Source organism: Notamacropus eugenii, chromosome 4, assembly GCF_028372415.1.
Source record: "Notamacropus eugenii isolate mMacEug1 chromosome 4, mMacEug1.pri_v2, whole genome shotgun sequence".
Lineage (NCBI taxonomy): Eukaryota > Metazoa > Chordata > Mammalia > Diprotodontia > Macropodidae > Notamacropus > Notamacropus eugenii.
In genome coordinates, this window is record NC_092875.1 from 151,952,998 (window position 1) to 151,968,827 (window position 15,830).

The window sequence follows — 15,830 nt, forward strand, 5'->3', positions numbered from 1 at the left end:
ACAACAGATGGCTTACTATTCAATAGAAATTCAATCTTTCACCAAGCCACACAGCAGGTATGAAGAGTGTAGTGCAGAGTATAACAAAGATGGGATATCATAAACTGAAGAATGGCTAAACAAGTTATGTATATGAATGAGATGGAAGACTATCGTGCTGTAAGAAACGATGAAGGGAATGGTTGCAGAAAAACCCTGGGAACACTTCTGTGAACTGATGCAGAGTAAAGAGACACAAACCAGGAAAACAACTTGTACAGTAACAGCAATTCTTTAGAGATAACTTGTAAAGACTTAGTAACTCTGCTCAATGAAATGACAAACCACAATTCCTAAACTCATGATGACACATACTATACCTCCAAAAAGAGAATTAATGGAGACTAAAACATATTTTCTTCTATTTTTTTCTTTTTCTTGCTTTTTTTTTGAGAACATGGTGAATGTGGAAATTTATTTTGCATGACTATACATATTTGTAATGGGTTCTGTTTTCTTCTCGATGGGTGGTTATGGGGGAGGGAATTTAGAACTAAAAATAAAACTGAATTAAAAGAAAACCCAAACCAAACCTTCCAATCTCACACACACACACACACACACACACACACACACACACACACACACACACACACACACACACACACATATTAAAGGTGGGGAGAGGTGGGGGACTTCCCATCTATCACAAAGACCCTCTGTCTTGTTTTTGAAGGGAAAGAAAGTAACCAGTATCTGCGGTGAAAAGCCTAACTTGTTTAGGCAAAATAGGGGGCTAATGAATAAGCCATTTTATCCCCCAAGGCCACTTGACCTTTTTTGTATAAAGGATCTCTTTGGCAGCGTAGGGGGAAGCAGCAGAGTCAGGTATATGGGAATTCAAATAGGATTTCAGACACTTACTAGCTGTCAAGTCACTTGGTAAGTCACTTAACTTCGGTCTGCCTCAGTTTCCTCAACTATAAAATAGGGATAACTATCAATTTCTCAGGATTGTGGTGAGGATTCAACTGAGATAACAATTGTAAAGTTTATTATAGAGCATAGTTGTTGAGTTCATCCTTCGTTACCAAAGAAGACCATGCCATCAGAGAAATGATGACATGACTTTGCACTTGGCTTTGTTTTGAGTGACGGAGGGCTGTGCAGGTCACCAGCCTCACTTCTCCTCCAGAGCCATCAGAATCCAGTGACCAGATATTCATCAGGATGACTGGAGATGACCCAGGATGCACTGGGAGACCTTGGCCTAAAGGGGCCCTTTAGGCTCAGGTCTATGCAGGTACTCATTTAGGGTGAGGTAATGCCTGTTCATTGAATAGGCCTGTTTAAAAGAAGTAGTCAAGGCATGGCACCTTTAGAACATAGTAGGTACTATATAAATGCTTATTCCATAACCTCTCCCCACCCCCCACTTCCCATTCCCAGTCTGTGAAACCTATCAAGTTCTTTGCAGAATGATATTTTCAAATGAATAAAATATACATAATTACCAAAGAAATGCCTGGAGTTAGGAGATGGAAAATCTTGTTTGAGTAACAAGAAGTAAGCCAATATCACTGGATTGTAGATTATGGGAGTATGGAAGGTGTGAAAAACTGGAAAAGTGGGGAAGGGGCCAGCTTATGGAGGGCTTTGATGGCCAAACAGAGGATTTTATATTTGACTTTGGATATAACAGGAAGTCACTGGAATGAATGAATATATGGGGTGACATGGTCAGATTTGTGCTTTAGAAAGATTTCACAGGTGATTACAAAGGAAATTAATTATATTGAAATACAGCTATCAAAATAGTTTTAAAATGAGTTCAGAGACTCTAGCTAAAGAACCTCTGTCCTAGTTGTCAAATCTAGTCATTTCTACCTTTGTAACATTTTTCATATATGCCCCCTTCTCTCTGTCACTGCTACCATGTTGGGATAAGCCATCACCTCACACCTGGACTATCTGGTTGTTCACCTTGCTTCAAGTCTTTATTTTTTTTTAATTTTAAATTTATTTAAGTTTTCAACATTCATTTCCACAAAATTTGGGGTTCCAAATTTTCTCCCCATATCTCCCCTCCCCCCACCCCAAAACACCAACCATTCTAATTACCCCATCACCAATCTGTCCTCCCTTCCCTTATCCCCATCTTCTCTTTTGTCCTGTAGGGCAAAATAACTTTCTATACCCCATTACCTGTATTTCTCATTTCCTAGTGGTATGCAAGAACAATACTCAACAGTTGTTCCTAAAACTTTGAGTTCCAACTTCTCTTCCTCTCTCCCTCCCCACCCATCCTCTTTGGGAAGGCAAGCAATTCAATATAGGCCATTATCTGTGTATATAGGCCATATTTTGCAAATAATTTCCATAATAGTCGTTTTGTGTAAGACCACTATATTTTCGTCCATCCTATCCTGCACCCCATTTCTTCTGCTCTCTCTTTTGACCCCTTCCCTCACCAAAAGTGTTGACTTCTAACTGCTCCCTCCGCCCACTGCCCTCCCTTCCATCATCCCCCCACCCTGCTTATCCCCTTCTCCCCCACTTTCCAGTATTGTAAGATAAGTTTTCATACCAAAATGAGTATGCATTTTATTCTTTCCTTTAGTCGAATGTGATGATAGTGAGCTTCATGTTTTTTCTCTCACTTCCCCCCTTTCTTCCTCCACTGAAAAGTCTTTTACGTGCCTCTTTTATGAGAGATAATTTGCCTCATTCCATTTCTCCCTTTCCCCTCCCAACATATTTCTCTCTCACCCCTTAATTTCATTTTTTTAAGATATGATCCCATCCTATTCAATTCACCCTGTGCTCTCTCTGTGTGTGTGTGTGTGTGTGTGTGTGTGTGTGTGTGTGTGTGTGTGTGTAATCCCACCAACTACCCAGATACTGAAAAAAGTTTCAAGAGTTACAAATATTGTCTTTCCCTGTAGGAATGTAAACAGTTCAACTTTAGTAAGTCCCTTATGATTTCTCTTTGCTGTTTACTTTTTCATGCTTTTCTTGATTCTTGTGTTTGAAAGTCAAAATTTCTTTTCAGCTCTGGTCTTTTCATCAAGAATGCTTGAAAGTCCTCTATTTCTTTGAAAGACCATTTTATCCCCTGAAGTATTATACTCAGTTTTGCTGGGTAGATGATTCTTGGTTTTAGTCCTAGTTCCTTTGACTTCTGGAATATCCTATTCCATGCCCTTCAATCCCTTAATGTAGAAGCTGCTAGATCTTGTGTTATCCTGATTGTATTTCCACAATACTTGAACTGCTTCTTTCTAGCTGCTTGCAATATTTTCTCCCTGACCAGGGAACCCTGGAATTTGGCCACAATGTTCCTAGGAGTTTCTCTATTTGAATCTCTTTCAGGAGGTGATCAGTGGATTCTTTCAATATTTATTTTGCCTCCTGGTTCTAGAATATCAGGGCAGTTTTCCTTGATAATTTCATGAAAGATGTTGTCTAGGCTCTTTTTTTGATCATGGCTTTCAGGTAGTCCCATAATTTTTAAATTGTCTCTCCTGGATCTATTTTCCAGGTCAGTTGTTTTTCCAATGAGATATTTCACATTCTCTTCCATTTTTTCATTCTTTTGGTTTTGTTTTGTGATTTCTTGGTTTCTCATAAAGTCATTAGCCTCCATCTGTTCCATTCTAATTTTGAAAGAACTATTTTCTTCAGTGAGCTTTTGAACCTCCTTTTCCATTTGGTTAATTCTGCTTTTGAAAGCATTCTTCTCCTCATTGGCTTTTTGAACCTCTTTTGCCAATTGAGTTAGCCTATTTTTAAAGGTGTTATTTTATTCAGCATTTTTTTGGGTCTCCTTTAGCAGGGTGCTGACCTGCTGTTCATGCTTTTCTTGCATCTCTCTCATTTCTCTTCCCAGTTTTTCCTTCACCTCTCTTACTTGATTTTTGAAATCCTTTTTGAGCTCTTCCATGGCCTGAGCCCACTGAATATTTATTTTGGATGTTTGGGATACAGAAGCCTTGACTTTAATGTCTTTCCCTGATGGTAAGCATTGTTCCTCCTCATCTGAAAGGATGGGAGAAGATATCTGTTTACCAAGAAAGTACCCTTCTACAGTCTTATTTTTTCCCCTTTTTTGGGCATTTTCCCAACCAGTTATTTGACTTTTGGATCCTTTTTCAAGAGTAGGGTATACTCTCGGGATCTGTAAGATCTCAGTTCCTCCAAGGTGGCACAATCAAGTGTGTACACTGGTCTGGGAGCAGAAAGAGATTTTTGTGCCCAGAATCTTAGCAGTTTCCTCTCCACAGCCTCCAGTTCTGCCAAGCCATCACTGGGGGTTGATTTTCAGATAAGCTGTGGGGGCAGGGCCGCTATTCAGTGTGAGATAAAGATCCGCTCCCTCAGGGACTCTACACAGGGCTGAAGTAAGACTCAGCTCCTCAGTGCCCCCAGGGGTTTTACAATCCAACAATGCATGCAGGCTGCTATAGTGGCTGCTGTGGGAACTGCTGCTGCCTGCCCAATGTGGCCTCTGTGGCTGCTGCCTGAGGCCGGAGCTATGCGAAGGTCCTTCTCCCTTCCCCTCTAGCTGAAAAAAATGTGTCACTGACCTTTGGCACCTGTGGGTTGAGGGATTTTCCAACACTGCTGCTGCGACTCGGGATTCAGAGACTGGAGAGTCTGCCCCTGAGGTGTCCTCCTCCCAGAGCCACGTAGCCAAGGCTGGGCTGGGCTCCATTCCGCCTCAGGTGCAACAGATGTTTCCCATGGGTCTTTCAGGTCACCCTGCGCTGGAAATCTCCTCCACTCTGATGTTCTCCACTTCTGCTGCTCCAAAATTTGTTGAGAGTCCCTCTATACAGGTATTTTATGGGCTGTGTGGGGAGAGCCTGCCTAAATGTGTCTTTCTACTCCACCATCTTGGCTTTGCCCCCAAGTCTTTCTTCACTTTATTTCATTCTCTATTCACCTGTCAAATTACTGACTCTTTCCAATTCATCCTGTATATAACTTGCATGTACCTAGTTGTTTTCATGTTGTCTTCCCAACAGACTATGAGCTCCTTGAAGGCAGGGACTGGTTTTTGCCTTTTAGCACAGTACCTGACACATACTAAGCAATTAATAAAGGCTTACTGACTAACTGCCCCAGTAGAATACGATAAGCAAAGAGGATAATTGTGAAAAGAGAAAAAAAAAATGGCTTTCTTCTGCTACCAAAATTTTCAAGAGGAAGGATACACATGGAAGATGATCGAATTAGAAGGTATGTTAGAGGTTATCTTGTGAAATAGATGCTTCACAATTTGTGGAGCCTGTGGCTCTAGAGTTTGCTACAAAGATCCTTACATAAATTAAAGACAGTGTAATCCAGACCAGGCAGAACCTTAGGGAATGAATCATTCTGGAAAGCAAAGTTTTCTAGGTAGCTGAGGATTTACTCCCTTTGATAACAAACTTAAAAAATTTTTAAATTAGAAAGAAAATGCTCTTTTTTCAAGTCATCAATTAAGAAAATGTTATTACTATAAGACAGCCTTTACAATCAATATCGATTAACCAATAATTGAACAAACATGCCATTAATTTCCAATGTAAATTCCCAATTTTAAATCATCTACATCTAAATATGAAGAAGGAACAAAATTATACTACATTTTAAGACAATAAAAAGCTAGCATTTATACATTGGTTTAAGGTTTACATAGCACTTTTACAAATTACCTAATTTTTAAAAAATAGAACAAAAATGGGGCAACTAGGTGGTGCAGTGGCACCGGCCCTGGAGTCAGGAGGACCTGGGTTCAAACCTGACCTCAGACACTTGACACTTACTAGCTGTGGAACCTTGGGCAAGTCACTTAACTCCAACTGCCTTGCCTTCCCCCATCCAAAAAAAAAAAACAACCCACCTCATTGACAAATATGTCTATGTACCCATAAAGTACTATGTACTTGTGAAGTTTCGTTAGCTTTGTTTTTGTTTTCATATCTATCTACATATAAAGTGTATATACATGTTACATAGATATAGATATCGTTGCAGTTAGCTTCGTTTGCATGCCTTCATATGCAGGGCAGGGCAGCCTGGTATGGCACACTAGGGTGTCTGGACGAACTGAGTTTCAATCCTTCCCAGGACACTTACTAGCTGCGTTATCCTAAGTAAGTTACTTAACTTCTCCTAGCCTCAGCTTCCTCATCTGTAAAAGCAGAGAGGTGGAGTAGAGGCCTGTGACAGCTCTACAACTAGGACCCTATGACAAGAGATGTCACATTGTTCTTTGGTTTGAAGAGAAGACTCAATATATTTAGCCTTTTCTTGAAAATTCAAGGTCATCGTTAGGAAAATCAAATAATAGAATTACAAAATATTAGGGCTAAAAGGAATCTTACAGATTATATAGTCAAAGCCCCTCATTTTCTAGAGGGCACTGTGCTATCAACAGCACATTGATGCCCTTGGGGTCTATTAAAGAGTGACTATAGGACTGTTTGCCTTTACATTCAATGGCCCCAGCTGCTGTGTCTGTTTAGTCTTCCTGACTGCTCTTTTGCTGACAGATTCTAAGCTATTATTTCTTGCTACTGTCAAATGTGTATGTAGCAAGAGGACTAAGTTTGGAGTTGAAAGAACTTTGATTAGAATTGTGTGTTAAAAGAAGCCCAAGGTTGTGTGTGTGTGTGTGTGCGTGTGTGTATGTACTTTATTTGTGGCAGCTTTTCCAACTGCCCAGGGTGGCCTTTGATTTCTTTCTTGATTCTTAGCTTATGTCTCAGACTGGCAAAGTAGAACAAAGTCAGGATGGGTTGGATGTTGCTCTACTAGCAAAAACAGTTTTTAACCCATTAATACACTGGCTCATTTTCACTGTGTTACCTTTGGTCATCAGCTCCATTTTGGTTGCTGTTCAGGACGATTCTCCAAAGGTCTGAGGCTACCAATTTCTTCTGGTCATTCACAAGGTTGATGTCAGGCAACTGCAGCTCATAAACCTTACTTTCAGAAAGACTGAATTCTCGAAAAGCAACAAAAGTTTTCTGGAGTTCATCCCAGTATTCCAAACTACAAGGGACCTAAATTAAGATGAAAAAAATTCCTTTAAATTACAAATTACCTAATTTTTAAAGCTCAAACAAAAATCTACCTCTTTTACTTTGTGTCTTTCTGCAAATGTGTCTATGTACTTGTAAAGTGCTATGTACTTGTAAAGCTTCATTAACTTTTTGTTTTCATATCTATCTACATATAACTTGTGCTAAGAAATTAACATTCAAATCACCAAGCATTTATTCAATACCTTCTAAAGGCACTGTGAGGAAAACATGGTCTCTTTGCTCAAAGAGGTTACAGTCTAGTATGAAAGATAAGATGTACGTAAATCATGGCATCACAAAATAGAATATAGTATGTAAAAACGGTGGTTGAGAATTTGGAGGAAGGATAGTCATTTCTCAGGCAATCAATAAATATTTATTAAATGCCTTCTATGTACTAGGCACTATACCAAACACTGAGGATACAAAAGAAGCAAAAGTTAGTCTCTAGAGAGAAGAAAGTTTGAAGGAGATAAAGGTGATTGACAGTGTCAAAGACTGCAGAGAAGTCAAGTAGAATGAGGACTGAGAAAGGGTCATTAGCTTTGTTAATTGAGAGATTATAAAACTTTGAATGATGAGGTTGGAAGCCAGACTATAGAAAGTTAAGAAGACAGTGAGAGGAAAAAAAGTAGAAGCATTGATTCTAAAAGGTCTTAACAAGGAGTTGAGCCACAAAAGGGAGGAGAGAATATTGGGCAATACCTAATGAGAATGGATGCATAGAATGAGGGTTTTTTGAGGATGGGAAAGACTTGGGCATGTTTTAAGGGAGAAGTTGTCAGGAAAGAAGAGATCAAAGGTAAGTAAGAAAGTGAGGATGAGAGAGGGGACAAACTGCTGGAGAAGATGGGATGGAATGGATTCATTTGTGCACATAGAGGGCTTAGCCTTGTGAAGGAGAAGGACTATTTCATTACATGAGACAGGGGTGAAGATGTAGGAGACTCAAGAAATAATGGCAGAAGGCATAAAGGTAATGTGAGATGAGGAACAGGAGGTGAGAAGAAAGGGTTCTTGGAAAGTGGCCTCAATTGTTTTTTTCAACAAAACATGAGGCTCGGTTCTCAATTGAGAGGGTGGATAAAGGAGAACCATGGAAGGTATGAAGGGGGAAGAAGAGGTTTGGAAGAGCTGTTGTGGTGAATGGATAGTGTTCATTTGGGAGGTATAGAAGGTTTACCTAGGAGCATTAAGGGCCAAATTAAAGTTATGTACCATAACTTTGTAGTAGACCCAGATGCCACAGTTTTCTGATTTTCTCTGGCTTCATTTAGCAGCACATATGTAGGAGTGAAGGCAGTAAATGGTGGCAGTGATCCAAGTTGGAGGCTTGGCAGGTCAAGATAGCCAATATGATAAGTATGCAAAGGGATCAAGAGAAAAGCAGTCTTCTGAGGAATCTGGAAGTCTTCACGAGCTAGGTAGCATCAAGACTACATTTTGAAGTGTGGGCAGGAATACCAATAGCTACAGGTGGTAGAAAAGGTATTCAAGGTACAGAAAACATGAGCAACAGCATGGAGCAAAAGCAGGAATTCATGGGACCAATATGAGGAACACAAATTAATCCAGTTAGTGATAGTATATATGAAGGAAAGCGGTATGAGACAAAGCTAAAAATAGAGGCTGCACATGGATTATAAAGGGACTTAATGTCAGGTTAGGTGTTTGGATTTTAGAAACTTTAGATATATATTACACTGATTAAAAGTGACCCAATTAGAGACTAAAGACACATAGTCATAATTCAACATAAACAAATTAACTTCTAAGTATTGATGCTAACACTTTACAAAAAACTTTACAAAAAAGTACGAACAGTTTGAAACTCTGAGGAATATCGTATCCCCCCAAAAAGGACAAGACAACAGTCCTATATTATCTTCGTTTTTGAAGCTTATTAACACAGTCCATATTTCTTAATCCAGAATATACTTACTGAATATTAATTGTGTGCCTATTACTGAGAAATACAAAAGTTACATGACACCAATCCTTGTTCTCAAGGATTTCATATTTTCATTAGGGAGATAACTTACAATCAATAAATGGAAAATAAGCTAATATGACTGATAACATATACATATTCATGGCACTGATATACTCAGCATGACTACATGTTGTGGAAGGTAAAGGTTAGTTTAGGTTTGCAGAGCTTGCTTTGCCTAAAACAGAGAGGTAGGACTAGATAGACTGGGAGGAAAAGAGACCACATTCCAGGTTAGAAAACAACATGAATAAAGGTGCAAAAGTGGGAATGACAAATTTTGTGCATGATGTCAAAGTGCTGAAAAATTCAGGGCAAGCTAAAGCAGGAGGCTGCCACTGAGCAGTAAGGATAGTGAGCATTCACGATACAAAAGTTGGGGTAGGCAGGGAAAAGTTCAGCTAAAAAAGACATTGGAGATGTTGAAAACAAGCTTCATTGGGTTCACGATTTGGTTATATGTTCATTGTGGAAATTCCAGGCTACTCAGGAAATTTGTAAAACAATAGAAAATGAATTACTGCAAAAATACATATAAAAATATGTGGCTTATGTGTTTGTCAGCATTTTTCCCTACACACCCTATTTTCCTTGGTTAATCAAGTGGCATAAGCAAATTCACTCCAAATAGAAACTCCTGAAAAACTTTGAAATGCTTGTTTTATTTGTGTGACTAGGAGTACTTACACCAAATCTGTACATTTAATTTGCTTTTTTTCCCACATATTTAAAAAACCCCAACACCCTTATACTAAAAAAAAAAAAAATTCAATGATTAAATTAAAGTACAAAGAAAACCTAGTAAATTACTGTTGGGTAGAATCTGGTATTTTAAAGATCCTTCACAACGAAGCAGTTGCAAATTTGCTAGAAATGCATGCACACATATGATTCACTGGTTCCATCAACTTTCCATCTCAAAAGAATTCTCTTTCTTATTCTGGACACATCACTTTCTTCTTTCTCTAAAGAATTCTGGGAGGAGCCAAGATGGAAGAGTAGAAAGACACACATATGCTAGCTTTGAACCCACAGCCCATAAAATATCTGTAAAGAAGAACTCCCAACAAATTCTGGAGCAGCAGAAGCCACAGAACAACGGAGCGGACAAGATTTCTGTTCCAGAGAGACCTGAAAATCTGATGTGAAAGGTCTGTCACTCCCCGGACCTGGAGCTGAGCCCAGCCCTGCCTTGGCTGCACGGGTGCCGAGTGGAGCAGATCCAAGCAGGCTTCAGGGACAGAATCTCCAGCAGCATCGCAGGTCCCTCCACCCACAGGTGACAAGGGTCAGTGAGAGAGTCTTTTTGGGTGGCCGACAGGGGAGTGGGGTGTCCCCATAACTCAGGCCCCCTCGGGAGGCAGCAGCGGGGGCTGTGGCTGACAGGGGCTCCCCAAGCAGGCAGGAGCCCAGATCCATTGTTGAAGGTCTCTGCATAAACCCCCTGAGGAAACTGAGCCCTGAGTGGCGGCCCTGCCCCCACCTGAGCACCTGAACTTAATCTCACACTGAATAGCAGCCCCACCCCGACTGAAAGCCCTGAGGCTGGGAAGCAGCATTTAAATCTCAGACCCCAAGCTCTGGCTGGGCAGATCTGGAGGCAAGGTGGGGGTGGAAAGAAAACTCAGAAGTCAAGTCACTGGCTGGGAAAATGCCCAGAAAAGGGAAAAAAATGACTATAGAAGGTTACTTTCTTAGTGAACAGATAATTCCTCCCTTCCTTTCTGATGAGGAAGAACAATGCTTACCACCAGGGAAAGATACAGAAGTCAAGGCTTCTGTATCCCACACATCCAAAATAAATATTCAATGGTCTCAGTCCATGGAAGAGCTCAAAAAGGATTTTGAAAATCAAGTTAGAGAGGTGGAGGAAAAACTGGGAAGAGAAATGAGAGAGATGCAAGAAAAGCATGAGAAGCAGGTCAACACCTTGCTAAAGGAGACCCAAAAAAATGCTGAAGAAAAGAACACCTTGAAAAATAGGCTAACTCAATTGGCAAAAGAGGTTCAAAAAGCCAATGAGGAGAAGAATGCTTTCAAAAGCCGAATTAGCCAAATGGAAAAGGAGGTTCAAAAGCTCACTGAAAAAAATAGTTCTTTCAAAATTAGAATGGAACAGATGGAGGCTAATGACTTCATGAGAAACCAAGAAAGCACAAAACCAAAAGAATGAAAAAATGGAAGATAATGTGAAATATCTCATTGGAAAAACAACTGACCTGGAAAATAGATCCCGGAGAGACAATTTAAAAATTATGGGACTACCTGAAAGCCATGATCAAAAAAAGAGCCTAGACATCATCTTTCATGAAATTCTCAAGGAAAATGCCCTGAGATTCTAGAACCAGAGGGCAAAATAAGTATTCAAGGAATCCACTGATCACCACCTGAAAGAGATCCAAAAAGAGCAACTCCTAGGAACATTGTGGCCAAATTCCAGAGTTCCCTGGTCAAGGAGAAAATATTACAAGCAGCTAGAAAGAAGCAGTTCAAGTATTGTGGAAATACAATCAGGATAACACAAGATCTAGCAGCTTCTACATTAAGGGATCGCAGGGCGTGGAATATGATATTCCAGAAATCAAAGGAACTAGGACTAAATCCAAGAATCACCTACCCAGAAAAACTGAGTATAATACTTCAGGGGATAAAATGGTCTTTCAAGGAAATTGGGGACTTTCAAGCATTCTTGATGAAAAGACCAGAGCTGAAAAGAAAATCTGACTTTCAAACACAAGAATGAAGAGAAGCATGAAAAGGTAAACAGCAAAGAGAAGTCACAAGGGACTTACTAAAGTTGAATTGATTACATTCCTACATGGAAAGAAAATATTTGTAACTCGTGAAACTTTTCAGTATCTGGGTAGTGGGTGGGATTACACACACACACGCACACTCACACACACATAGAAACAGAGTGCACAGAGTGAATTGAAGAGGATGGGATCATATCTTAAAAAAATGAAATTAAGGGGTGAGAGAGAAATATATTGGGAGGAGAAAGGGAGAAATGGAATGGGGCAAATTATCTCTCATAAAAGAGGCAAGCAAAAGACTTTTTAGTGGTGGGAAAAAAAGGGAGGTGAGAGAAAAACATGAAGTCTACTCTCATCACATTCCACTAAAGGAAGGAATGAAATGCACACTCATTTTGGTATGAAAACCTATCTTACAATACAGGATAGTGGGGGAGAAGGGGATAAGCAGGGGGGGGGAGAGGATGGAAGAGAGGGCAATGGGAGGAGGGAGCAATCTGAAGTCAACACTCTTGGGGAGGGACAGGATCAAAAGAGAGAATAGAAGCAATGGGGGGCAGGATAGGATGGAGGGAAATATAGTTAGTCTTATACAACATGACTATTATGGAAGTCATTTGCAAAACTACACAGATATGGCCTATATTGAATTCCTTGCCCTCCAAAGGGAATGGGTGGGGAGGGAGGGATGAAGAGAAGTTGGAACTCCAAGTTTTAGGATCAACTGTCGAGTACTGTTCTTGCTACTAGGAAATAAGAAATACAGGTAAAGGGGTATAGAAAGTTATCTGGCCCTACAGGACAAAAGAGAAGATGGGGACAAGGGAAGGGAGGAATGATAGAAGAGAGGGAAGATTGGTGATAGGGGCAATAAGAATGCTTGGTGTTTTGGGGTCGGCGGAGGGGACAAATGGGGAGAAAATTTGGAACCCAAAATTTTGTGAAAATGAATGTTAAAATTTAAATAAATCAATAAAAATAAAAATAAATTAAAAAAAAATTCTATAGACATATATTGTGAATATCTTCCTCACCCTTTGGCAACAATCAAACTTCCATTCCAATAAAGTCTGTTTTGTAACACTCCTCATCTTTTAAACTATAACCACTTACAACAATTTTTAGAAAAAATTATGGTCCTGTGTTTATTGTTCTTTATTTCTGTTATGAGTAGGAATGGAGGACTAGAAGGTTTCTCTTTCTGTCAAGGTCTAATCCATAAGGTTATTAAAAGTGAGTATGTGAACCTCCCAAGTAAAGCAGGAGAGGGGTGGCAATAGATCAATGTAGAAGATGATTCCAAGTCCAAAGAAAGAGAGTCCACAAAGCAGTGAGAGAAATATAGAGGCTAGGGAAGAAAGCATAGTTAGATTTCATTAACCAAGGAATTTACAAGCTGAAAATGAAAATAGAAAAGAAACAACAGGAGAGGCAGCTGGCATATAGATGAAGGTTAACTTTATTTAGGGATCAGCATGAGGATGAGTCATTTGATGGCCTAGAGACTACTTCTTTGTTCAGTTGTTTTTCAGTCATGTCCAACTCTTCATGAGTTTTGGGGTCTTCTTGGCAAAGACATTGCAGTGGTTTGCCATTTCCTTCTCCAGCTCATTTTACAGATGAGGAAACTGAGGCAAACAGGGTTAAGTGACTTGACCACTGTCACAGGTAGTGTCTGAGGCTGGATTTGAACTTAGGTCTTTTTCACTACAAGGCCAGGCACTCTATCCATTGCTCCACCTGGCTGCCTCTGTGGGCCTACTAGTCATCCTCCAAATGCTTAGCTAAAGGAAATACAGCTGTAGGCTCTGACAGTTTTCCATTAAATGTTGACATTACCCAGCTAATCTCAGTTTTAGGTGCAACATATTGAAACTACATATCTAGCACTCTAATGTTATCTTTATAGCTCCACATGTTAGAATTCTCTTAAGAACTCCAAGATCTACTTTATGTGCTCTTTTAGAAAGAATTCTATCATATACTTTTATGTTTGGAATTGGTTATTTAGTATAGAATGTTCTATGTTTAAAAATCTATAGTTATCCTTCCTGGAGGATTTATTATTAATTCCTGTACTGAATAACTGTGAGGAAAGATGGTAGCTTTGGTTGCCAAGAGGTAGTTTAGAAATGTTGGATATCCAGAACTGAGTCAGGGGAAGTAGGAACTAGTAAACTGATTTCACTGGAAAATATTCTACATATAACACATGGTACATTTCAAATGACTCTCAAGAATATGTATATTTTTATTACATTTTGTTTTCCTAGCCATTATTTGACAGAATTTTTAAAAAATCAGTCAGCCATATAAAATGAATTGTACCCTAAGAACATGTGAACTTTGAACTGAACGTATTTAGTCTGTGTAGGACCACCTGTATAACCACATTTAAAATGTTATTTCATAATGTTTTTCCATCCAATGGCTAATATGGGAAGGTTTGTATATATACACTGTCATTTAAAAACAATTTTAGTACAAAAAGTATCTGAGGAACTTCTTATTTAGTAACATTAAAAAAATAATACCAGAATTGTGGGGCCCATCCATCTTCATGGATAGCTTTATGTTCTCTGGTAGAGGTAGGAAAGGGGACACATATATGGGAGCTATTATCATTATCACCAACAACTTCCCAAGGACAAATTCTGATAAGTCCTCAGTTAATTGATTTTCCTAGTTCTTAAACACTCTGGCTATTAAAAAATTTGAAACTACATTTAACTAATGCCTTTGCCCCCATCCCAAAGCATGGTCTGACTGGGCGGGCCACAGAGAAAAACAGAGGGCAGTATTTTAGAATATGAAGATTTTGTCCATAAACTAAATAGGTATTCAGACTAGATACTAACTACCGGAGAATCACAGGAATCAAATCAAATGGGCTTTATAGTTTGCACAGTTGAAAACAAAGGTTACATTGGTTTCATCCAAGTAACAGCTTTATTTCTGGGTAAGATATTCAAATCCTTGTGTATCACAAGATGTCATAGCCACCTCTCACTTGGACTATTACAATAGTTTTCTGGGGTACAGCGTGTGTTCAGGGAGCCCTTTTCAGGGCTGCTTTCCACCTTTGGTGTCCACCTGTTCCACCCAATTCTCACCCGTGGTTCTAAGAAGCTGCAGCATACGCAGCGGCCACATCCCAGTAATTACAAGTTTTCTAGTTGATAAGCTTTTGCCATATGGGGCCTGGGCCACCAAAATATTCCTAGTCATCTCCTGTCAATGGCTCTACTCTCTTACCTCTTCCATCCCATCTTGAAACTTGGATTTCACCCTGTGTCTGACAACTTCTCTCTCTTGGAAGCAGCCCTTCATGACATTTCTCCCCTGTCTCTTCACCTTGCTCCCCTATTCCCACAGCTGCCCTCATCCACCTTGCCTCTCTCCATTGTCCCATGGAAGTATGAAGCACTAAGTGGTTAAACAGACATGTTTAAAGAAGATTTGAATGTATGAGAAAACTGAGGATTAATCTAAAGCTAATTAATGACCATAAGTCAAAAGCAATGTTTGAAAATGTGGAAACTTGTAAATAAGATTGATTCAGTAAATTATATGTACACATTTTTCACAAAATGCAAGGAAGACATTACAACGTACTGCTTTACCGTTGTCATTTTATAGGTAAGACAAAGAAAACATAGAGAAAGTAAATTATATGGTAACTTTTATAATATTATGGTACAAACGGAATTGTTCTACCCACATAATGATTTTCTATAAAAGATCAAGAATAAAAATCCCTGGGTGAAGGAGATTGGAAATTCTGGAAATGATCTTTAGTTTTGAGGCTCTTAAGGATTAACTGTGGCCAACCAAAGGTCACTTGGAAATACCACCTATTGTAGTCCTTGTCAGTTACTGGACTTGACCTAGTCCACAATAAAACTATTAGAATTACCTCAGGAGCCTTGTGGCTCTAGAGTTCTAGAGCAGTTGTCCTGGCCTGTGTGAAGACAGGAGATAAACATCTGACTTCTGGAACAGAACATACTCTGTGTCCTTCTTTGGGGGATG

General features: G+C 39.5%; 1 protein-coding gene across 11 annotated transcripts in view; it reads right to left on the reverse strand.

Annotated features, from left to right (window-relative positions):
- Positions 1 to 15,830, reverse strand: part of VPS13B (vacuolar protein sorting 13 homolog B) — a 1,048,068-nt gene that overhangs the window by 130,346 nt on the left and 901,892 nt on the right. For all 11 annotated transcript variants that reach the window (XM_072606881.1, XM_072606871.1, XM_072606867.1 and 8 more), the window contains one exon: positions 6,835 to 7,031. In XM_072606881.1, the coding sequence (XP_072462982.1) occupies positions 6,835 to 7,031 (197 nt within the window). The remainder of the gene's footprint in view (positions 1 to 6,834; positions 7,032 to 15,830) is intronic.